At 43.0% G+C, this 25,809-nt stretch overlaps 1 protein-coding gene across 2 annotated transcripts in view; it reads left to right on the top strand.

Annotated features, from left to right (window-relative positions):
• DBX1 (developing brain homeobox 1) overlaps nucleotides 1-25,496 on the top strand; it is an 87,674-nt gene extending 62,178 nt beyond the window's left edge. For both annotated transcript variants that reach the window (XM_069968046.1, XM_069968047.1), the window contains exons 4-7: nucleotides 21,076-21,747; nucleotides 22,812-22,913; nucleotides 24,399-24,601; nucleotides 24,806-25,496. In XM_069968046.1, the coding sequence (XP_069824147.1) occupies nucleotides 21,228-21,747; nucleotides 22,812-22,913; nucleotides 24,399-24,601; nucleotides 24,806-25,120 (1,140 nt within the window). In that variant the 5' untranslated portion in view covers nucleotides 21,076-21,227 and the 3' untranslated portion in view covers nucleotides 25,121-25,496. The remainder of the gene's footprint in view (nucleotides 1-21,075; nucleotides 21,748-22,811; nucleotides 22,914-24,398; nucleotides 24,602-24,805) is intronic.
• The last annotated feature ends 313 nt before the right edge of the window (nucleotides 25,497-25,809 follow it).

The raw sequence follows: 25,809 nt of genomic DNA, 5'->3' as shown, positions 1-25,809 counted from the left end.
CATGAAATCCGCTTCCCTTTGAATGCTGCAGGAAAATCCACTGTACATTAGTTAATATGGCGGTGAATATATTGTTCTTGCTTGATGTTGAGTAACCTTGACTGATCCCAATCCTCACCCAAATCCCCGGCCAACACTTTGCCTCCGATTTTATTGAGAATTTTTCCCCTTCGAAAAAGTCATAATGTCTAAAGTAGCACCCTGGACCGGGTCTCCTGCTGTACCAGTTGACCACAGATAATGAGACCACTTCTTCACCATTGACCGATCTTCTCCCACTAATGTAGCAAGCTCCACAGACAAAGGAAACTTACAGCCGACCATTGGAAAGTTAAGCTGTAGAACGGACCTAGGCGTGTTCCTGGCATGGAAGTTGTTGGCCACCTAGACCTGTCTACTGAATTTAGATTCCAATCTTCTCAACTCTAATGTCAGTGGAACCCGGAAGTCTCCTTTATATCAGGGGTATATACTCTTTATCCAGCAGTTGGATGGTGACCTGGGATATGATCATGACTGGCAGCTTGAGAGCTAATACTCATAGGAGTGGCTACAGCCTGCAGCTGAGTGACTGTTCGCCATCTAGTTTTGTGTGGCCCCCTCTAATTCTAACATGGTGCCCCCCCCCCCTATAACTTATCACCTGTTATTGCACATCTGTCGCTGCTACCAGAATACTAAATCTCAGGTCAATATCCCACAAAACGCACAATCCCCATCTGTCCGGAGCGGCCGGCCCTTCCTGCCCACGACCTTTTTTACTCTTTCGCCACCTGATGGGACTTTAGGGTTAATTATAAAACCTCCACCGGGCGCAGGAGGGGCCAATATCAGCTGTCAGGGCTCCACGTAATTCTCTTTCACCTCTTTCAAGTGCAAAGCAACCTGTGTGTAAAAACGTGGCGAAGAATAAAAGGCCACGCCAGCACCGTGGGCCCGGACGCGGCCCCATTCACAGCCCCACCACCATGAATACAGCAAAATCCGAAATGAAAGTTTTAATCTCCCCGGTGCATTCAGCAGAAAGTGAAAAGAGCTTCCTTTTAACAATTTCTCCCTTTAAGCCTTTGTGCTCGTCCTCTCCTGGAGAACATTGAGATCTTGCTGAGATCCTACCAGCTTTCTTCTCGCTCCACATGTGGAAAAGCCATGCATGGAGATGGTGACATTATTATCACTATGGCTTTGGGGGGGTCGAAAAGTCATAAAGATGTTAAGAACAAAGTGTGCCTGAAGAATGCGGGCAGATAATGTACAATGTGCTCCGCTTTACTTCTGCTGCTTGCCTCCGGAGCTGTAATTGAGGCATCACCATGACAACCTCATGCTGGTCCATTTACCCATGTATTAGAGGGCATTTCCCCCCAAATACAAAGTGACCTGAAAAGAGAAGACCCTAAATAGGCCTCCTGTGCCAAGATCTATAATATTCATAGTGGCCTCCAACCAGCAGAAACTTAGCTTTGTACAAGCGGTGAATGACACGGTTGCATTGCCGCACTCCTATACCTATATGTGACTTATTTGTCCCATACGTCACCATCAGGGGCATCAGGGTACACTTGACTTCACAGAATCCTATAGACAGTGTTGACTTCACAAGGGCCTTAGGTTAGTGTTCACGTTACTCAAACTTACAGACATTGTAGACTTCTTACAAACCTATAGACTAGAGATGAGCGAACCGGGTTCGGGTTCGAGTCGATCCGAGCCCGATCGTTCGGCATTTGATTAGCTGGGGCTGCTGAACTTGGATAAAGCTCTTAGGTTGTCTGGAAAACATGGATACAGCCAATGACTATATCCATGTTTTCCACATAGACTTAGGGCTTTATCCAAGTTCAGCAGCCACCGCTAATCAAATGCCGAAAGTTCGGGTTCGGATGGACTCCAGCATGCTCCAGGTTCGCTCATCTCTACTATAGACATTATTATCATCACAAGAATCTCGGGTTCGGGTTGACGTCAGACAAACCCAGGGACAGTGTTGACTTCACATAAACCTAGGGACAGTATTAATTTCACACAAATCCATAGACTGTCTTTACAAGGACCTCAGATTAGTGTTGACTCCACACAAACCTATGGACAGTGTTGACTTCACACAAATCTATAGACATGACTGTCTTCATAAGGACCTCAGATTAGTGTTGACTTCACACAAACCCAGGGACAGTGTTGACTTCACATAAACTTGTGGACAGTGTTGGGTCCACAGTGGTTCTTGGGACCTGACACAAGTATTCGGTCTAGTTTATCTTTATAACACAACTTGCTGTGCATCTTTAGGCTATGTTCACACTATGTACGTCTCCGGACGTAGCGCGTTCCGTGAATAAGCGTCCGGAGACTTACGTAGTTTGAGTACAATGGAAAGTATACGATATATGAGCCAGACCGTTGTTTGAGGACGAAAATGCCGTAACTTACGCCTGTAGCGTAACATGCGTACGTAGTGGTGATTTCTTCATTTTTGCAGCTTTTTGTGCTGATCCAAAAGGTTCTGTGGGGTGTCCGGGGCTAGCCGAAGCTTTCCAAGTAAAAGACCGCTGTCAGATCGCTACGAAGGGCGCTCGGGAAGCGTAAGTAGACTCCTGGCGTAAGTTCGTGCTTCGTACGTAGCCGGCCGCAAGTAGCGTAAATCCCCGGCCGGAGTTTAACGCGTATATGTCCGGCCGCGAAAATATGTGGCCGAACATATACGCAGTGTGAACATAGCCTGCTGCTCTGACTCTTCCACAGACCATTCCTATCATGCACTCATTTAGTCCATTATTCCTCAAGACTGAACCCACCAACCAGTCACAGGCCTCAGGGCAGCCATCTCCATGCCACATGTTGTTGAGCAACCGCTCGCTGGCTGATGTAGAACACAACTCATCCTCTTGCAGCTCTGGAATTCCCCATATAGAGGCAGCCCCACTAAACCCTTCTGGGCTCAGCGTATATTGACCTCCCCTTTAAGCATCTGTTCTACATGTAAAATATGAAGATTGTCCAGAGTCCAGCCCATGAGGATTGAGTTAAATACTGTATTGGGAAGTCATTGGAGAACCAATACCATACTGCTGCATAGTCTCCAGTATGACAGTAATATGCTATCCCTGGTAAGCCAGTTAAATAGTGAACCAGACTGAATCATTAGAACAGTGTCTCATCCCTGGTGAACCAGTACCATAGTGCCCAGGCCCTGGTGAACTGTTATTTTAGTGCCCAGTCTCTGGTGAACCAGTGGGGCAGTGTCCAGTTCTGGGTGATCCAGTAACATTGAACCAGTTAACAGATGTCCAGTCCCCGGGGATCTACTAACAAAATGCCCAGTCCCTGGTGAACCAGAATCATTGATTTGACTCCCTAGTTAACCACTTAAGATGGTGTCTAGTCCCGGGAAACCAAAATGTCTGGTCCTTGGGGAAAGCACTAACATAGTGTACAGCCCCAAGTGAACCAGTGGCATACGTCCTGGATCCTCGTGAACAAATGGTATAATAGTGCCCAGTCCCTTATGGCCAGTAACATGGTCTTTTGTCTTTGATGAACCAGTAGCATGGTGCCCAGACCCTGGTAAACCAGATGGATGGTGTCTGGTGGGCTGTTAAATAGTTAATTATAAGGAATAGCAGGGATGGAGGCACCAGGTAGTAATAAATATGGAGGCTAGGGACCAGGGCTGAATTCCTGGTTTGCAGATTGTTCACCTTTGCAACATTTTACCTTTTGCTCAATTACCTTTTTACATAAAAAAACTCAACGTTGCTTACAAAATTGATATCAGTGTGATCTCCTATATGATCATTAACATAAGAAAGTCTCTTCATTTACCAAGTTAATCCTTAACCAAGAGAAAAGACCTGAAGTATTTGCAATTAGGTGACTCACTTTATAAACTATTGCTCACTAGCTGTGGTAGCCAGTAGGCAACAGTAATAAGTAATTCCATCTCAAACAGCACAGAGACCACGATCATGTGTAAGAGGGGCTTAGCTTGTGACTCTACATGTGCAAGCTGTGTCTGTCTTATCCATTGGGTCTCTGAAGTGATGGAAAGGTAAATCAAGGCTTCCCGCTTATTTCTGGCTACTCAGAAAGCTCTTGACATTACCCTCTGTTTATCATCTATGTGTACACAGAGCAGCCTCCTAAATGTAAACCACTTTCCTTTAGGTATTAAAACCTGTATTCTCTCTATGTACACAGTGCTGCCTCATGAATGTAATCCCCCTCCCTTTAGTTATGAATACCTGTATTCTCTCTATGTAAAGTCCCTCCTCCTGAATGTAACCCCCCTCCCTTTAGTTATCAATACCTGTATTATTTCTATTTTCACAGTGTTGCCTCCTGAATATAATTTCCATCCCTTTAGTTATCAATAACCATATTTTTTCTATGTACAGTGTTGCCTCCTGAATGTAATCTCTCTCCCTTTACTTATCAATATCTGTATTCTCTCTATGTACACAGTGTTGCCTCCTGAATGTAATGCCCCTCCTTTTAGTTATCAATATCTGTATTCTCTCTATGTACACAGTGTTGCCTCCTGAATGTAATGCCCCTCCTTTAGTTATCAATACCTGTATTCTCTCTATGTACACAGTTGCCTCCTGAATGTAATGCCCCTCCCTTTAGTTATCAATAGTGGCATTCACTCTATGTACACAGTGTTGCCTCCTGAATATAATCTCCCTCCCTTTAGTTATCAATAGCTGTATTTTTTCTATGTACAGTGTTGCCTCCTGAATGTAATCTCCCTCCCTTTAGTTATCAATATCTGTATTCTCTCTATGTACTTAGTGCTGCCTCCTGAATGTAATCTGCCTTCTTTTAGTTATCAATATCTGTATTCTCTCTGTGTACTTAGTGCTGCCTCCTGAATGTAATCTCCCTCCCTTTAGTTATCAATACCTGTATTCTCTCTATGTACACAGCTGCCTCCAGAATGTAATGCCCCTCCTTTATTTATCAATACCTGTATTCTTTCTATGTGCACAGTGCTGCCTCCAGAATGTAATGCCCCTCCTTTATTTATCAATACCTGTATTCTTTCTATGTGCACAGTGCTGCCTCTTGAATGTAACACCCCTCCCTTTAGACATCATCATTATCAGCATAAGTTCACTGCTACTTTGTAAGTTAAGGGTATGTTCACAAAGTTAGTAAAAACCACATGTACTACCCGGCCTGGAAATCAACCTCCAAAAGAATTTGAGTGGTTTTCACATATGATTTTAAAAGTGGAGGTGTTTTTGGCTGCTTTATTTCAGCATTTTTTTAACCTTATTGATTTCAAGTTTTTTTTTTTTTGTTTTAAGCTCTGTTGTCATGCTCTTTAGTAGACTTTCTTTTGAAGTTGATGGGCTCTGGTTTTCTTAGGAGCCAACCTCAACACCAAAATACATCTCCATGACAAGCTGCAGCTCTCGGATAAGGACTTAAAGGGGTTTTCTGACTTTATAGTGATAGAATAGGTCAGTAGTGGATTGGTGGGGGTCTGACTCCCAGCATCTCACCGACCCACCGATTGACAGGCCAGCACTGTAGCTTCTACCAGGTATAGCGACGTACATTTGATAGTGGCTGTATCTGGTATTGCAACTGATTCCATTCACCTTTAAGCAATAAAATCGATCTTGTCATAGTCCTAGAGGTTATCAATATATGGGTCATACACGTCTACTGTATATTGTATTTTTTAGATCACGATCGGTGACTCCACATAAGTTGCATTACCTATTGGAGTCCAAAGTAGAAGCTCTGGTCTCTCCGCCATGCTTTACACTGCTTCCCACCAAGTGCTTATTAGGAATCTGTACATGATCCCAGTAAGGAGAGAGAGAAGATTACTGGAGACTCAACATCCCTCTTAAAGGGAAACTCCAGCTCCAGCAAGAGAAGTGTAATTATTGTTGGTTATCCAGTCCTATGCCCCCCCCTTCCCCTCGTACGCTCTCGGGTGACCACACTAGTCGCAGCGTATTCTGTACTCACTTCCTGCGTCGTCTTCTGTATTTTTTTTGCTTCCCTTGTCCCTCTCAGGCCAGGAGTGTCTGCAGATAGAAAGCCCCCCGGCTACTATTATGCAAATGGCCTGATCAGTGAGATGCTTGGTGAGAAATAGATTAGAATCGAATGAGAGGGGCCTGCGCCTTTTCTTCGGGCTGCAGGCCACGGTCCGCTATCTGCGTCACGTTATTCAGCTGACGAAATGTGAAATGACATAAATACCGTGACTAACGTTCAATCGGATTACTCCATTACCTCAACATCAATACTACTCCAGCCGTCAGGGCTTGGCGTCCTTCCTTTCACTGGATCTGCTAACAAGTGACAACTTCTCTCCAATAAACAAGCGGCAACGCTGCCTCCTGCAAGACCCACGCTTAACCCATCAGCCCCGCTCAATGGCCGCCATTCGACAAGGTGCTTACCCCTTTGTGTTAAAGAATCGCATCTACACTGATTAAAAAAAAAAAAAAGAGCTCCTCCCCCCTCCAAAAAAACCTTAAAATTTGGGTCACTTCTGGACACAGCGTTGTCGCACCTTCGGAATATTAAACACTGCGCTTTTATTTGCATGGGAAAAGCGTTTGATTCCAAATTCTCCCTTTCATGTGAGCCAATGGTAATTCGGGGGCCATTTAGCTCCATTTTAGTCCTCTCCCCATCAGCAAGGAAATGGTTAAGCTCACAGGAGGAGGCGGCTCAAGTGTCACATGGGCACAATGGCCGCTTGGCTCCTGAGACCATTTCCACCAGGTGCACCGTAAGCCGCTCACAGGGCCCCCTCTTACAAGGAGCCAAATCCATGGTGGCTGCCATCCTGGTGCCCTCATCTGAAGGGGTCGTCCAGTCTGATGGAAATGAAGCTTAGACCTCGTATAATGACGAGTTCTGCAACTTTTTCATAGTTTGTGCATCGATATTTCACTGCTTACCGTCATTGGTAAATTCAGCAGCCTTAACCTTGTTCTGTATCTCATTACAGTGTTATAAGTGAGACTAGACAAGCACAGCAGCAAGGGATTATGTTCTTATGGGTCCTGTTAGGGCATCGGGCATGGCCATAGTGCTGGGGCAGGGGGCATGAGTCGGCTCTTGGATGAGATACTGTGATGTTGCATGTAGAAGATATAGTGCAGGGCCGGAGGGGCCATTTGGTATTTCCAGCAAATTCCATATGGGCCGGTACCTTCTGTGGGGTAAGAAGTTGCCGGGCCAGGAGGAAGAAGGAATTGTCCCTCAGAGGGCCAGTGACAGACTGTCCATAATAAGAGGAAGAAGTTAAACTAGCTGAAGTGAGAATGCAAAAGCTGGTAATATAATTACATCTCTGGTCCTGCTAGGGCTTCGGGTAAGGCCGTACATAGCATTGTAATAATTCCTGGGCCATCAGGGACCCTTCAGCCCTTGGATTGGCCAGTCTGATGACGATTGTAGTGTAGTGTCATTATATGAGGGGGAAATGAGAGTATTTCAGGAGAACATTATGCTGATCTTCTGGGAGCAGTCACCCGTCTACTTATATAATCATCTTATTGAGGACACTGATAGTCATAAGGTAAGGAAGGAACAGCAGGTTCACCAGCAGCACAGAGTATTTCAGCAGATGAAACTGGGGGGAGTGACCCATTGTAAATAGGCTTTAGAAGCACAGGGGATTGAAGAACTATTAGGAAAATTATATAGACAAATGTTAGAATCATAACTAGAAAATCCCAATATAACAATAAAAGGAGAAATAGAGGAAGGGCTGGAGGCGAGTGCTGTAAAGATGTAACCTGGGATGAGTGAGGGGAGGGGGGCTTCTCACTTATTTCCATTGTGTCAGATGTGAATACACAGATAGGGACAATGACCCTCAATAGACTCCGGATCATCCTCCAGGGATCCTGTGATCACTGACACCAAATCTGCCCCCACCCACCCCGACCCCTCCGAGCTGCCACCAGATCCGGGACAGAAAATCAATAGAAGCCCCTCAGCTGCCCCAAGTCTGTGAGACCCCCAATACTATCTATCTATCTATCTATCTATCTATCTATCTATCTCCTATCTATCTATCTCCTATCTATCTATCTCCTATCTATCTCCTATCTATCTCCTATCTATCTATCTACCTATCTATCTCCTATCTATCTATCTATCTATCTATCTATCTATCTATCTATCTATCTATCTCCTATCTATCTCCTATCTATCTATCTACCTATCTATCTCCTATCTATCTATCTATCTATCTATCTATCTATCTATCTATCTCCTATCTATCTCCTATCTATCTATCTATCTATCTATCTTATCTATCTATCTCCTATCTATCTATATATCTATCTATCTCCTATCTATCTATATATCTATCTATCTATCTATCTATCTCCTATCTATCTATATATCTATCTATCTATCTATCTCCTATCTATCTATCTATCTCCTATCTATCTATCTATCTCCTATCTATCTATCTCCTATCTATCTATCTATCTATCTATCTATCTCCTATCTCCTATCTATCTATCTCCTATCTATCTATCTCCTATCTATCTACTATCTATCTATCTATCTATCTATCTCCTATCTATCTATCTATCTATCTATCTATCTATCTATCTATCTATCTATCTATCTATCTATCTCCTATCTATCTCCTATCTATCTCCTATCTATCTATCTATCTATCTATCTATCTATCTTCTATCTATCTATCTATCTATCTATCTATCTATCTATCTATCTATCATCTATCTATCTCCTATCTATCTATCTTCTATCTATCTCCTATCTATCTATCTATCTCCTATCTATCTATCTCCTATCTATCTATCTATCTATCTATCTATCTATCTATCTATCTATCTATCTATCTATCTCCTATATATCTATCTATCTATCTTCTATCTATCTATCTATCTATCTCCTATCTATCTCCTATCTATCTATCTATCTATCTATCTATCTATCTATCTATCTCCTATCTATCTATCTATCTATCTATCTATCTATCTATCTATCTATCTATCTATCTATCTATCTATGTCCTATATCTCCATGTCCTATGTTCTCTCCCTATAAGAAGTCTCCTGGATGGTGGAGGAAGTCTCTGTGTCCCGGTTCACAGGGTGGGAGCAGATTGGCCGTGCACGGGGCTCGGAGGCTTGTAATGGGATTATGGGGGGGCTCTTACATAGATGAGGTTTTCATAGTGCGGGGGGATCACAGATAATATCATTTCAATGAGCGGCTGACTATCGGGAAGGGATAATACATGTAGCGATTATAGACGTGACAGTTGCCTTCTTGTGCCCGACCAGTCCGGTGCGCCTTTTTCTGTGCGTAAAAACAGTCAACCACCTGTCAAGCTGAGGGCACAAGAATGGGGCGAGAATGGGGTGAGAATGGGGCCCTTCATGCATGATTAATATATTTGTTCAGCCATTCACTTAATGAAGCTGATAAATGTGGAGCAAAACAAAGGCCCAGTTAATCTATTTAGTAAAATGTTTGGAGACTTTGAGAATATGTTAAGAAGGCAGCGAGTGTGTGCAGCGGGGGCATTGTCACCTCAATGGCCTGCCCGGCCGGGGGGGGGGGCACCCAATGTGAATATAATTTCTTATAAATGTGTCTTTAATGGCTCTCATTCACCCCCGCCAGCTGTTTTTAGCCATTTTCTAAGCCCAAAACAAACGTGCCAGTCTTGCAAGGCTGGTAAAAATTAGTTGCGGTCACTAAGGTCTGGCTGAATTTCCTGCTAACCATCTGCTTGATTGGCATAATAGAGGGATTTCCAGAGAAGAAAGAGGGAACATGGAGCACGGAGAATGATGCCGGGATTCTGGAGCTAATAAGGGTTTATCTAAGTGACCCCCATCCTCCACAGCCCCTCACCCTGTGCTCTACCCCCAAGTCACAGGATGATGGGAAACCTGCACCACCTGACCGCTGCCAGGGATGATGTCACCTGATCCCATGATGATGTCATTCTCCGTAACATAAATCTATCTCCTATATCTATCTATCTATCTATCTATCTATCTATCTATCTATCTATGTCCTATCTATCTATCTATCTATCTATCTATCTATCTATCTATCTATCTCCTATCTATCTATCTATCTATCTATCTCCTATCTATCTCCTATCTATCTATCTATCTATCTATCTATCTATCTATCTATCTATCTATCTATCTATCTCCTATCTCCTATCTCCTATCTATCTATCTATCTATCTATCTATCTATCTATCTATCTATCTATCTATCTATCTCCTATCTATCTATCTATCTCCTATCTATCTATCTCCTATCTATCTCCTATCTATCTCCTATCTATCTCCTATCTATCTATCTATCTATCTATCTCCTATCTATCTATCTATCTATCTCCAATCAAATCAAATTGGCTTTATTGTCAGGTCTAAATAACATATTAGCATGGCCAAAGCAAACAGGAGATTTTTGGGGGATGGGGGGGGGGGGGGGTTAGGGACAGAAGTCTGTCGTATATTATAGGTCGCAGTAAGGGGGGATACTGGGGTCAGGTAATTGGAGTCCATGACATATCACGCTCCTATTTATCTATCTATCTATCTCCTATCTATCTATCTATCTATCTATCTATCTATCTATCTCCTATCTATCTATCTATCTATCTATCTATCTATCTATCTATCTATCTCCTATCTATTTCCCTATCTATCTATCTATCTCCTATCTATCTATCTCCTATCTATCTATCTATCTATCTCCTATCTATTTCCCTATCTATCTATCTCCTATCTATCTATCTCCTACCTATCTATCTATCTATCTCCTATCTATCTATCTATCTATCTATCTATCTATCTATCTATCTATCTCCTATCTATCTATCTCCTATCTATCTATCTCCTATCTATCTATCTATCTATCTCCTATCTATCTATCTATCTATCTATCTATCTATCTCCTATCTATCTATCTATCTCCTATCTATCTATCTATCTCCTATCTATCTATCTCCTATCTATCTATCTATCTATCTCCTATCTATCTCCTATCTATCTATCTATCTCCTATCTATCTATCTATCTATCTATCGATCTATCTCCTATCTATCTATCTCCTATCTATCTATCTATCTATCTATCTATCTATCTATCTATCTATCTATCTATCTATCTCCTATCTATCTATCTATCTCCTATCTATCTATCTCCTATCTATCTATCTATCTATCTATCTATCTCCTATCTATCTATCTCCTATCTATCTATCTCCTATCTATCTATCTCCTATCTATCTCCTATCTATCTCCTATCTATCTATCTCCTATCTATCTCCTATCTATCTCCTATCTATCTCCTATCTATCTCCTATCTATCTATCTATCTATCTATCTCCAATCAAATCAAATTGGCTTTATTGTCAGGTCTAAATAACATATTAGCATGGCCAAAGCAAACAGGAGATTTTTGGGGGATGGGGGGGGGGGGGTTAGGGACAGAAGTCTGTCGTATATTATAGGTCGCAGTAAGGGGGGATACTGGGGTCAGGTAATTGGAGTCCATGACATATCACGCTCCTATTTATCTATCTATCTATCTATCTATCTATCTATCTATCTATCTATCTATCTATCTCCTATCTATCTATCTCCTATCTATCTCCTATCTATCTCCTATCTATCTATCTATCTATCTATCTATCTATCTATCTATCTATCTATCTATCTATCTATCTCCTGTCTATCTATCTCCTGTCTATCTATCTCCTATCTATCTATCTATCTATCTATCTATCTATCTATATATCTATCTATCTATCTATCTATCTATATATCTATCTCCTATCTATCTATCTCCTGTCTATCTATCTCCTGTCTATCTATCTCCTATCTATCTATCTATCTATCTATCTATCTATCTATCTATCTCCTATCTATCTATCTCCTATCTATCTATCTATCTATTTCCTATCTATCTATCTATCTATCTATCTATCTATCTATCTATCTATCTCCTATCTATCTATCTCCTATCTATCTATCTATCTATCTATCTCCTATCTATCTATCTATCTATCTATCTATCTATCTATCTTTGAGGCCACAGTGCCCTCCTCATCCTCTCTTCCTGGCGCATCCTCCACCATCCTGAGCACAATCCTCTCTCCAGGAGATCGCTCTCTCTCATTTCTTCTCAGTACTTTTGTTTATGGATAATTTGTGAGACAAAGAAAGTAATTACTGCCTGATTCCTGATCCTTATTCTCCGCTGTCCCTTACCCAGACCCCCAGACCCTGAGGAAGGGTCCGGCAGAGGGGTCCACAATGCTATGGAGGAGTCAGCTGTATAATAGCTGCCTGCAGTGCCCCATAGCACAGGACCAGGGCTGTAGTGTCCGGCTGTGTAATGTCCCTCCCACATTGTGCTGCCCAGCAGGGTAAGCATTACTCTGGGAACTCTTACTGTTGAAAGCTTGGAAAGCCCCTTTAAAGGGTTACTCCAATGAAAACAAAATGCAATTGGTGTCAGAAATTTATACAGATATGTAAATTACTTCTATTTAAAATCTCCAGGTCTCCAGTACTTATCAGCTGCAGTATGTTCTGCAAGAAGTGGTGTATTCTCTCCCGTCTGACACAGTGCTCTCTGCTGCCACCTCTGTCCATGTCAGGAACTGTCCAGAGCAGGAGAGGTTTTCTATGGGGATTTGCTGCTGCTCTGGACAGTTCCTGACATGGACAAAGGTGGCAGCAGAGAGCACTGTGTCAGACTGGGAAGAATACACCACTTCCTGCAGGACATATAGCAGCTGATAAGTACTGGAAGACTGGAGATTTTTAAATTGAAGCAAATTATATAAAATGACTCATCCTTGCAATGAAAAACAAAAAAAAAACAAAAAACAACTATATATATATAGCCATCACTGCTCTCTGCTGCCACCTCTGTCCATGTCAGGAACTGTCCAGAGTAGCAGCAAATCCCCATAGAAAACTTCTCCTGCTCTGGACAGTTCCTGACATGGACAAAGGTGGCAGCAGAGAGCACTGTGTCAGACTGGAAAGAATACACCACTTCCTGCAGGACATACAGCAGCTGATAAGTACTGGAAGACTGGAGATTATTAAATAGAAATTATTTACAAATCTGTATAACTTTCTGACACTAGTTGATCTGAAAACCTTTTAAATATATATATGTATATTTATTGTACAGTTATTATTAGTTATAGTACATACTGTCAGAATAAAATATAGCGAAACCAATGTACTTATATACTGATATACAGGGAGACTGATACTGAGCAGCGTTTACCATAGTGGGGTCTCAGAGGTGCTGGAAGAATTGGGTGTTTGTTTGTTGTGTGTGTCTATATAATGTGTGTGCAGCAGAGCTGTGTGTGTTTATATAATGTGTGTGCAGCAGAGCTGTGTGTGTCTATATAATGTGTGTGCAGCAGAGCTGTGAGTGTTTATATAATGTGTGTGCAGCAGAGCTGTGTGTGTTTATATAATGTGTGTGCAGCAGAGCTGTGTGTGTTTATATAATGTGTGTGCAGCAGAGCTGTGTGTGTCTATATAATGTGTGTGCAGCAGAGCTGTGTGTGTTTATATAATGTGTGTGCAGCAGAGCTGTGTGTGTCTATATAATGTGTGTGCAGCAGAGCTGTGTGTGTTTATATAATGTGTGTGCAGCAGAGCTGTGTGTGTTTATATAATGTGTGTGCAGCAGAGCTGTGTGAATGTCTAGCTGAGCAGTTTATGTCCATCCAGTTGACAGTATGTACATACATGTGTGTGTGTGTGTGTCACCTGTGTCACTGTATATGTGGTGACCACCCCCAATGTGGATGTGGTACGGCCAGTCACTTGCCAGATGGTTAGGTGTGACGCCAGTTCTATGGTGCTTTGCCGAGATATAGCCGTGCCCAGTGATGTTATGTTGTGACGCCAGTGCCAGTTGGGCACACAGGTATGGTGGCACACCCGCTTTTATTTTAGAGGACCGGCTGTACCTTTGTTTCCCTGTGTACAATGTCCTGCCGGGTTGTTGCGGGTCCCTTGGGCAATTGGTGAGTCCCTTGGTCCGGAGTGGAATAGTGATCCACCTGGACTATTGGTACTGCCACCCACAGAAAGGGGAGATAACCCAAGGAAGGTGGGTGTGCTGTGTCGGTGTTTGACGAGGAATCTCTGACAGAGTCTCTTTATCATAAATACAAACATATTAAAAAGAATAGGATTATAAGTGACACAGGAGAAGGTTTGGTAGATAAGGATAGTGACAGGAGAAGGTTTGGTAGGTAAGGATAGTGACATAGGAGAAGGTTTGGTAGGTAAGGATAGTGACAGGAGAAGGTTTGGTAGGTAAGGATAGTGACACAGGAGAAGGTTTGGTAGGTAAGGATAGTGACATAGGAGAAGGTTTGGTAGGTAGGGATAGTGACATAGGATTAGGTTTGGTAGGTAGGGATAGTGACATAGGATTAGGTTTGGTAGGTAAGGATAGTGACATAGGAGAAGGGTTGGTAGGTAAGGATAGTGACACAGGAGAAGGTTTGGTAGGTAAGGATAGTGACATAGGAGAAGGTTTGGTAGGTAAGGATAGTGATATAGGAGAAGGGTTGGTAGGTAAGGATAGTGACATACGAGAAGGGTTGGTAGGTAAGGATAGTGACATAGGAGAGGGGTTGGTAGGTAAGGATAGTGATATAGGAGAAGGTTTGGTAGGTAAGGATAGTGATATAAGAGAAGGGTTGGTAGGTAAGGATAGTGACATAGGAGAAGGGTTGGTAGGTGAGGATAGTGACATAGGGGAAGGGTTGGTAGGTAAGGATAGTGACAGGAGAAGGTTTGGTAGATAAGGATAGTGACATAGGAGAAGGGTTGGTAGGTAAGGATAGTGACATAGGAGAAGGGTTGGTAGGTAAGGATAGTGACATAGGAGAAGGTTTGGTAGGTAAGGATAGTGACATAGGAGAAGGGTTGGTAGGTAAGGACAGTGACATAGGAGAAGGGTTGGTAGGTAAGGATAGTGACATAGGAGAAGGTTTGGTAGGTAAGGATAGTGACATAGGAGAAGGTTTGCTAGGTAAGGATAGTGACATAGGAGAAGGATTGGTAGGTAAGGATAGTGACATAGGAGAAGGTTTGGTAGGTAAGGATAGTGACATAGGAGAAGGTTTGGTAGGTAAGGATAGTGACATAGGAGAAGGTTTGGTAGGTAAGCATAGTGACATAGGAGAAGGGTTGGTAGGTAAGGATAGTGACATAGGAAAAGGTTTGGTAGGCAAGGATAGTGAAATAGGAGAAGGGTTGGTAGGTAAGGATAGTGACATAGGAGAAGGTTTGGTAGGTAAGGATAGTGACATAGGAGAGGGGTTGGTAGGTAAGGATAGTGATATAGGAGAAGGGTTGGTAGGTAAGGATAGTGATATAGGAGAAGGTTTGGTAGGTAAGGATAGTGACATAGGGGAAGGGTTGGTAGGTAAGGATAGTGACAGAGAAGGTTTGGTAGGTAAGGATAGTGACATAGGAGAAGGGTTGGTAGGTAAGGATAGTGACAGAGAAGGTTTGGTAGGTAAGGATAGTGACATAGGAGAAGGGTTGGTAGGTAAGGATAGTGACAGGAGAAGGGTTGGTAGGTAAGGATAGCGACACAGGAGAAGGTTTGGTAGGTAAGGATAGTGACATAGGAGAGGGGTTGGTAGGTAAGGATAGTGATATAGGAGAAGGGTTGGTAGGTAAGGATAGTGATATAGGAGAAGGTTTGGTAGGTAAGGATAGTGACATAGGGGAAGGGTTGGTAGGTAAGGATAGTGACATAGAGGAAGGTTGGGTAGGTAAGTATAGTGATATAGGAGAAGGGTTGGTAGGTAAGGATCGTGACATAGGAGAAGGGTTGGTAGGTAAGGATAGTGACATAGGGGAAGGTTTGGTAGGTAAGGATAGTGACATAGGGGAAGGGTTGGTAGGTAAGGATAGTGACATAGGGGAAGGGTTGGTAGGTAAGGATAGTGACATAGGAGAAGGGTTGGTAGGTAAGGATAGTGACACAGGAGAAGGGTTGGTAGGTAAGGATAGTGATATAGGAGAAGGTTTGGTAGGTAAGGATAGTGATATAGGAGAAGGTTTGGTAGGTAAGGATAGTGACATAGGAGAAGGGTTGGTAGGTAAGGATAGTGACAGGAGAAGGGTTGGTAGGTAAGGATAGCGACACAGGAGAAGGTTTGGTAGGTAAGGATAGTGACATAGGAGAGGGGTTGGTAGGTAAGGATAGTGATATAGGAGAAGGGTTGGTAGGTAAGGATAGTGATATAGGAGAAGGTTTGGTAGGTAAGGATAGTGATATAGGAGAAGGTTTGGTAGGTAAGGATAGTGACATAGGAGAAGGGTTGATAGGTAAAGTTTGTCTGTTTGCTGACGACACAAAAGTGTGCAATAGGGTGGATATTCCTGGAGGTGTCAGTAATATGGAAAACGATTTAGCTTTGCTAGATAAGTGTCCAAACAGTGGAAATTGAAGTTCAACGTTTCCAAATGTAAAATAATGCACTTGGGGAGGAGGAATCCTCTATCTGAGTATCACATCGGCAGTTCTGTGTTGGAAAAGACTTCAGAAGAGAAGGATTTAGGGGTAGTGATTTCTGACAGCCTTAAAATGAGTCACCAGTGCAACCAGGCGGTGGGGAAAGCAAATCGTATGCTGGGGTGCATATATATATATAATGGTATGCTGGGCTGTGTGTATATGTGAAAGAATGGAAAGGGGGGACATGATTGAAACCTTTAAGTATGTTACAGGACTAAATAAGGTTCAAGAGGGGAGTGTTTTTAGTAAAAAAAAACAAAAAACCACTAAGCTCTAGAATAAGAGGACACAGTGAGAGGTTAGTTGGGGGAAAGATCAGAAGCAACGTGAGAAAATATTATTTTACTGAAAGAGTAGTAGATACCTGGAACAAACTTCCAGCAGAGGTGGTTGGTAAATCTACAATAACAGAATTTAAACACGCCTGGGATAGACATACATCTATCCTAAGATAATAAGAAAGAACATACTAAAAGGGCGACTAGATGGACCCAGTGGTCTTTTTCTGCCGACAATCTTCTATGTTTCTATGTTTCTATCTTGTTTACTGTGAAGATACTTGAGGTAGGCAGCAGATCATACAGCTTTGCCTTGATACAATACTTCACACTTGATAAGTTACTTAATACTTTAGGATCCAGATCTGCAGTGAGAGTAGAAAGAGTGATACAGTCGTGCTTACTGAGTTGCGTGCTGAGAGGTAAAATAGAGGATCAGAAGAGCGGAGAGGAGGATGTCGAAAGAATCCCAACCCAAGTAGTACTGTGCTCTGCTGGAACTTCAGAGGTACAAATAGTAGAATACTTGAGAAGAGAGAGAATACTTGTGCCTGTGTTTTGACTCTTTGGTCTTTGCACCATCTATTGCCCACCAGTGTCGAGTGACCCGTCCTTGAGGGTGACACAAGCCCTTGTTACCTGGGATGAGCAGAATGCTGAGGGTTCCCTGCTTACACCCACACTGTGAGATAGAGTTCTTAGGCTTCTAGCAACTTTGCTCTATCCGGATCATTTCCTTTACTTGCTTTATGGATACTGCCCTGCACTGTGTATCTCCTTGTCCACAGCGTGGGTTAGAATGATCCCTGACTTGTCCTCTCTAGTGAAGGTTTAACACTGCATAGTGTTGAGTGAGGTTGCTTGAGAAGAAACTGTAGGGAGTTGCATGTGCTCTGGTCTACGTATAGACCAGAGCGCAACTTAGACTAGGGACCTGGCAGGGGCCAGGGCCTAACTGGACTGCTGTAGAGAGCATTCTGGCTTGGGTCCTTCCTCTACAGAGTCTAGCGGTAAAAGACACTACACTTCCTCTGTGACTTCCTTCCTACAGCGCATGTAAAGTGTGCTCTGAGTGGGTGAGGAGTGCATAAGTGAGAAGTAAAGAGAAATGATAGGTGAGAAGAGGAAAGAACTCTCATTGGCGTACAGATCCATGTGACACACAAACAAATAATAACCCCTTAAGTACTACAGCTGTGCAATAACTGAAAACACATACTTGCAATAGCGACATCTAGTGGTGACACTCTGGCACTACTAAATCACCACTCCACACCAAAGTACAGGCTTTTACGAGGGATGCAACCAATGGTTTATATAATGTTTGCAGCAGAGCTGTGTGTGTTTATATAATGTGTGTGCAGCAGGACCAGCACAGGGGGGCGGCACCTGTAGACTGTGAGATGTTGCTATCAGTCGCCGTTTAAGGTCTCCTCGTTGTCGCCTGCAGAGGGCGCTCCCACCGCCCTCCCCATACTGGCCGCCTCCTGCCATAAACAACATTTAATGTGCACTAATGTGATATAAATTTTCGATGCTTTCTGTGAATGGTTAAAACCCCGACATGGGGATCAGGGGCACAAAACCGCCAACAAAACCGTCCCTGGGATAAAGCCGCTTAATAAGATTTTATAGGAAGCCATTGTGTGAGCGAGAAGAAGGGGAAACCAGCTGAGGGTGACAGCCACTTCATGGTTAATAGGATCAGATCTGCAGGCAACAGGCGGCTGCACACTTCTGTCTGCAGGAAGGGGGGTCCGCTGCCCCCCAAACTCTACACACTACCTACACCCATAGTGATGTCCGGACACAAGGCAGGGTAACACCCCCCCCCCCCCCCCTTCAGGATGTCCCCCAAACTCCATAGACACTACCTACACCCATAGTGATGTCCGGACAGATGGCAGGGTAACCCCCCAGGATGCCCCCCAAACTCTACGCACACTGTCTGCACCTAATACCCCGACAGACAGCAGTGTAACCCCCCCACTAAGTCCCCTAATATTTATACACTGCCTGCACCTATTACCCCAACAGAAGGCAGCGTAACTCCCCCAGGATGCCCCCCAAACTCCATACACACTACCTACACCATTACATACAACCTATACCAAGACCCTGCCTAGGTCACCCCTACCCAGACACACATCACCCTACCTGCAGTAGCCTGTATCCTCTTACCCACCCAGAAGCTGAGCCCCTCCACCAGAGCGCCCCCCAAACTCCCCACTACCTACACTGCTGCAGCTTCTAAAAAGGAGGAGAGAAAGAGGTCCCCAACTTCAGCTCCTATCTATCTATCTATCTATCTATCTATCTATCTATCTATCTATCTATCTATCTATCTATCTCCTATCTATCTAATATCTATCTATCTATCTATCTATCTATCTATCTATCTCCTATCTATCTATCTATCTATCTATCTATCTATCTATCTTCTATCTATCTATTATCTATCTATCTATCTATCTATCTATCTCCTATCTCCTATCTATCTATCTATCTATCTCCTATCTATCTCCTATCTATCTACTATCTATCTATCTACCTATCTATCTCCTATCTATCTCCTATCTATCTCCTATCTATCTCCTATCTATCTATTATCTATCTATCTATCTATCTATCTATCTATCTATCTATCTATCTAACGAAAGTTCCAAGCACTCCAGCATAGGTGAAAAAAGTAGTGGTTTATTGCAAAGTGCAAAAAATACAAGGATGTAACGTTTCGATTCCCTCTCAGAATCGTTCTCAAGCATCTTTGTATCTATCTATCTATCTATCTATCTCCTATCTATCTATCTCCTATCTATCTATCTATCTATCTATCTCCTATCTATCTATCTCCTATCTATCTATCTATCTATCTATCTATCTATCTATCTATCTATCTATCTATCTCCTATCTATCTATCTCCTATCTATCTCCTATCTATCTATCTCCTATCTATCTATCTCCTATCTATCTATCTATCTATCTATCTATCTATCTATCTATCTATCTATCTATCTCCTATCTATCTATCTATCTCCTATCTATCTCCTATCTATCTATCTATCTATCTCCTATCTATCTATCTATCTATCTATCTATCTATCTATCTATCTATCTATCTATCTCCTATCTATCTATCTCCTATCTATCTATCTCCTATCTATCTATCTCCTATCTATCTATCTATCTATCTATCTATCTATCTATCTATCTATCTATCTCCTATCTATCTATCTATCTATCTATCTATCTCCTATCTATCTATCTCCTATCTATCTCCTATCTATCTATCTCCTATCTATCTATCTCCTATCTATCTATCTATCTATCTATCTATCTATCTATCTATCTCCTATCTATCTATCTATCTCCTATCTATCTCCTATCTATCTATCTATCTATCTATCTATCTATCTATCTCCTATCTATCTATCTATCTATCTATCTATCTATCATCTATCTATCTCCTATCTCCTATCTATCTATCTATCTCCTATCTATCTATCTATCTATCTATCTATCTATCTTCTATCTATCTATGTATCTATCTATGTATCTATCTATCTATCTCCTATCTATCTATCTCCTATCTATCTATCTATCTATCTATCTATCTATCTATCTTCTATCTATCTATCTATCTATCTATCTCCTATCTATCTCCTATCTATCTATCTATCTATCTATCTCCTATCTATCTATCGCCTATCTATCTCCTATCTATCTATCTATCTATCTCCTATCTATCTATCTATATATCTCCTATCTATCTATCTCCTATCTATCTATCTATATATCTCCTATCTATCTATCTATCTATCTATCTATCTGTCTGTCTGTCTGTCTGTCTGTCTGTCTGTCTATCTATCTATCTCCTATCTATCTTCCTATCTATCTCCTATCTATCTATCTATCTCCTATCTATCTCTCTCTATCCCTCCATGTCTCCCTCTCTGTACAGTATGTATACAGGTTGCTCCCCGTTGCGGTGGCCGTTGTATGGGAGCGTCTTCCTCCGGCAGGAGATTACAAGGTGTCTGTATGTATGAGATAAGTCGCCTCTTCCCGGAGACCTGTATGAATATTAATCTATTTTCGGCCTCGCCGGGGGGCAGCAAATAAATTTAGTGCTTGATTTGAATAATTCTCCTTTTCTATGGGGCAGAGATGTCAATGAAAACTTTTTCTTAAATAGGCATTTAATGAGAGTGTGTGTGTTACAGCTGAACAGCCCCCCGCTGGGCTCCCCCAATAAATGGCCGCTGCCGCACAACTCCTGACTGCAGCTTCTTTGTCACAGTGTATCGCTTACTTATGGGGCCTAATCCAATCATAAATTGCCCCTGTGCACCAATCAGGGGGGAAGGCCCCGGCCATGAATGGGACTGGAGTGGGGAATGTTGCTGAGGTCCCATTGTCTGAGCTGTCACTTCTAAAGGGGCTTGAGGGAGCTGACCAGTATAAAACCCCAGTAAGAGGGGAGCAGGCAGACAGCCGACTGCAGAGCTCACAGAGGAAGAGACAATCCCTGCCGGACACCGAGGAGGACTCTGCCTGCACCATGATGTTCCCCAGCCTCCTAGCGCCTCCTGCAGTCTACCCCAACCTGCTCCGACCTACCCCCACCCTGCCCCAGAGCCTGCAGACCGCCCTGACCACCCACTCCAGCTTCTTGGTGGAGGACCTCATAAGAATCAGTAGGCCTGCCGGCTACCTGCCCCGGGCCATACCTCCACCCAGTGTCTCCCCACCGACCTCCGACAGCCCCATCAGTATGGCTGACACCTCCGAGCTGCTGAGCTCCAGAAGACACTGCGAAGCCCAGAACACAAACGCCGCAACTTTCCTCAAGTTTGGAGTGAACGCCATATTGTCCTCTCCTAACCCCAGAACAGGTGAGCGTCCCTGCTACTAGATGGAAGTATCCGCCATGGGTGGTAGAAGAAGCCTGTGTCTGTCACTTTAAGACGATACGGTGGGATACACGTATATGGGTCATTTCTATCCCTTTAAGACTCTGTGGAGGGAGAAGCCTATATCTGGGTCTTCTCTTTCCCTTTAAGACTTTAAGGAGGGAGACGCCCATACATGGGTATTCTCTGTCCCTTTAAGATTCTGTAGAAGGGATAAGCCTATATCTGGGTCTTCTCTGTTCCTTTAAGACTCTGTGGAGGGAGAAGCCTATATCTGGGTCTTCTCTGTCCCTTTAAGACTCTGTGGAGGGAGAAGCCTATATCTGGGTCTTCTCTGTCCCTTTAAGACTCTGTGGAGGGAGAAGCCTATATCTGGGTCTTCTTTTTCCCTTTAAGACTTTAAGGAGGGAGACGCCCATACATGGGTATTCTCTGTCCCTTTAAGATTCTGTAGAAGGGATGAGCCTATATCTGGGTCTTCTCTGTTCCTTTAAGACTCTGTGGAGGGAGAAGCCTATATCTGGGTCTTCTCTGTCCTTTTAAGACTCTGTGGAGGGAGAAGCCTATATCTGGGTCTTCTCTGTCCCTTTAAGACTCTGTGGAGGGAGAAGCCTATATCTGGGTCTTTTCTTTCCCTATAAGACTTTAAGGAAGGAGAAGCCTATATCTGTGTCTTCTCTGTTCCTTTAAGATTCAGTAGAAGGGATAAGCCATATTTGGGTTTTCTCTGTTCATTTTATGACTCTGTGGAGGGAGAAGCCTATATCTGGGTCTTCTCTGTCCCTTTAAGACTCTGCGGAGGGAGAAGCCTATATCTGGGTCTTCTCTTTCCCTTGAAGACTCTGTCCCTTTAAGACTATGAAGTTTCCTTATCTTGCTATTGGGGTTAAGTAAAAACTTTTCAAACATCTTGGAAACTTTTTGGCCTCAGATATTGTAGGTGGTTACAATGTAATACATTATTATGTTATATTCCTGCAGATAGACTTGTGTCACCCGGTGTTATACAGAGAACCTTCTATTATTCTGTGTGTTTCTTCTTTCAGATTCTTCCCAGAACCTTCTCCCCTCCATCCCTCCAAAGACCTTCTCCTTGCCGTATTTTGAGGGCTCCTTCCAGCCGTTCATCAGGTCCTCGTACTTTCCAGGTAGGTGTCCCCGAGTGGGTGTCCTGTGTTTTGCACGCCTGTCACTCGCCTCCTTGACCCCCTGTGTCCCCAGAGCAGTGACTGCTGACACCTCTCCTGGTGCACAATTAGCAGGAATTGTCAGGCTGAACACTTGAGGCGTTCCCCCTTCTCACGCTGCAGCTTTTCCCACACAGTCAGTGCACTTAACCACTGAGTCCCAACAATACAGCCTGCACCGTGACCAATTCAGGAGCCCCCTGTGCCCTGCCACCCACACTCACCAGTAACACCATAATGCACCATTACCGATCACCTAGCGGCCCAGTATTCACAAGACCCCCATACACTGAGCGAGGGAGGGGGCCACACCGCTAACACAGGCTCATATCCAGGAAAGACAGGAAACCCTTTAAATTATCTATCTATCTATGTATCTGATTTATATATCCATCTATCTCCTATCTATCTATGTATCTATCTATCTATCTATCTATCTCCTATCTATCTATCTCCTATCTATCTATCTCCTATCTATCTATCTCCTATCTATCTTCTATCTATCTCCTATCTATCTATCTATCTCCTATCTATCTATCTATCTATCTATCTATCTATCTATCTATCTATCTCCTATCTATCTATCTATCTATCTATCTATCTATCTATCTATCTATCTATCTATCATCTATCTATCTATCTCCTATCTATCTCTCCTATCTATCTATCTCCTATCTATCTATCTCCTATCTATCTCCTATCTATCTCCTATCTATCTATCTATCTATCTATCTATCTATCTATCTCCTATCTATCTATCTCCTATCTATCTATCTCCTATCTATCTATCTATCTATCTATCTATCTCCTATCTATCTATCTATCTATCTGTATATCTTACACATACAGGAGACCTTTTCTCTCCCTGTGGTTATAATGGGACGTGATCCTGTTGCAGCCCCATAAAAGACTCTTCTATGTTTAGTGGGAGTGGGGGGTGTCCATCATCTGTATTCCATGGAGGGGCTCACCATACACTGGTGTTTAGTTGGAAAGTGTACGGGCCATTGTGTGCGGGATATATGGCTTTAGCTGCTTGTCCCAACCTTTTTCTGTTACTTCATTACAAGACAATTACGGTGCACGCTTCATTAGGGCCAGTGTCCGGCACAGAGCCCCGAGGAGAGCGGCTTTACCTCCTTACCATACAAATGCCATTGTGGGCCAGTCAGGGGGCCGATCAGCCGCCTCTGTTCCTTGCTGCATTCCTGGAGCGCTTTCTGCTCTGGAGAAAAGGGGGAATTCACAATCAAAGAGTTAAATTCACTTCAAGGGAAACTGGTGACAACTTTATGTTTCTGATAAAGCAGAGAAAGGGCAAAAAAGGGGCTTTAAGGGTCACCCTAGAAAGCCTGAAAGGTCTAGAAGAAGAGAGTGCATATATATCTGATCCCATCCTATAAGCTACAGGTGACTTATAATAACTTCTCTCTGCCTCTCTTCCAGCATCCTCCTCCGTGGTCCCCATGCCTGGAACCTTTGCCTGGCCGCTGGCCGCCCGGGGTAAGCCCCGTAGAGGAATGCTCCGCAGAGCCGTCTTCTCCGATGTGCAGCGCAAAGCTTTGGAGAAAATGTTCCAGAAGCAAAAATATATCAGCAAACCCGACCGGAAAAAACTGGCGGGAAAACTGGGACTCAAGGACTCACAGGTAAGGAGCATAGAATCCCCGCTGGGCTGATCTGTAGTTATATATAGTATTAGTGGCTCCGCTACATAGACGACTTAATTTTTCTCATTCATTAAACTCAAGTCGGGTTAAGTTCAAGAAAGTGATTTGAATTGTTCACCGCATTGACCGATACATATATAAATATATAGACTGATACATTGTTCTCTTCTTTATCAATTACAGGTAAAAATCTGGTTCCAAAACAGAAGAATGAAGTGGAGAAACTCTAAGGAACGGGAGCTGCTGTCCTCAGGGGGCTGCAGGGAACAGACCTTACCCACCAAGTTTAATCCCAACCCCGACCTCAGCGATGTGGGAAAGAAGAGTCTAGAAGGCGAGGATGACACCCTCTGCTATCAGCGCACAGAGCTCCCCCTAGTGGTAGACTCACAATTACCCCCCTCACCCTTTAACTCCAGCAGTCACAGCAAACAGTCCGACTTATCAGACTCGGATATCGAGGACGCAGATGAGGACGATGAGGTTACGGTCTCCTAATCTCTACTGTGAAGGACATGGACTCTGCACTGGTGTATAATAGTAATATTATTGAAAGATTGGAGAAATCCCTTATTTATGTGCCCCTTCCCCCTACTCCATTACCAAGCCGAAGCTTGTCAAGGCATCCTGGGTCTTGTGGTTCTATTGCATGAGTCTCCAATTTATACTAAAAATCCTAGCATGGCTTAATGGCATGTGAATGGGAATTGTAAGGTGGGGGGATGGGGCTTCCTATAGGGGGCGCTCTCTGATGATTTTATTGCTGTGGTTCCACAGCTGCCTATGAACTGTACACAATACTGTACACGGGATGTATGGGGATTTTATGCCAATGTTATCGTCTATAGGATTTTCCCTGTCTGTTTTTTTCATATCGATGTGAAACAAAATTTAGATTTTTAACTTATAAAAAAAAACACTTTATTTTGTATTTGACATATGTACAGATTTTATATGTATATAACAGAATAAATTGTAGATATCATGAAAACAGCTGCGTTTTTATCATTCCCAGCATCCATGACATGGTTGTCACCCAGCTTTCCCAGCACCCTGATTGCTACTTATGTAGCAGTACTACTGCAGACGGTGATGAATGACTGCATCACTCTGGAGTCTGAAGAAGCTGGGTAACCTACCAGTGAAAGCTGTCGTAATGAATATAGTGGTTGTCACCCAGCTTGTAG

This window comes from Dendropsophus ebraccatus, chromosome 4 (genome assembly GCF_027789765.1).
Source record: "Dendropsophus ebraccatus isolate aDenEbr1 chromosome 4, aDenEbr1.pat, whole genome shotgun sequence".
Taxonomy (NCBI): Eukaryota; Metazoa; Chordata; class Amphibia; order Anura; family Hylidae; genus Dendropsophus; species Dendropsophus ebraccatus.
Note: the sequence above shows the minus strand (reverse complement) of the source record. Positions and strands in the feature narration are given on the sequence as shown.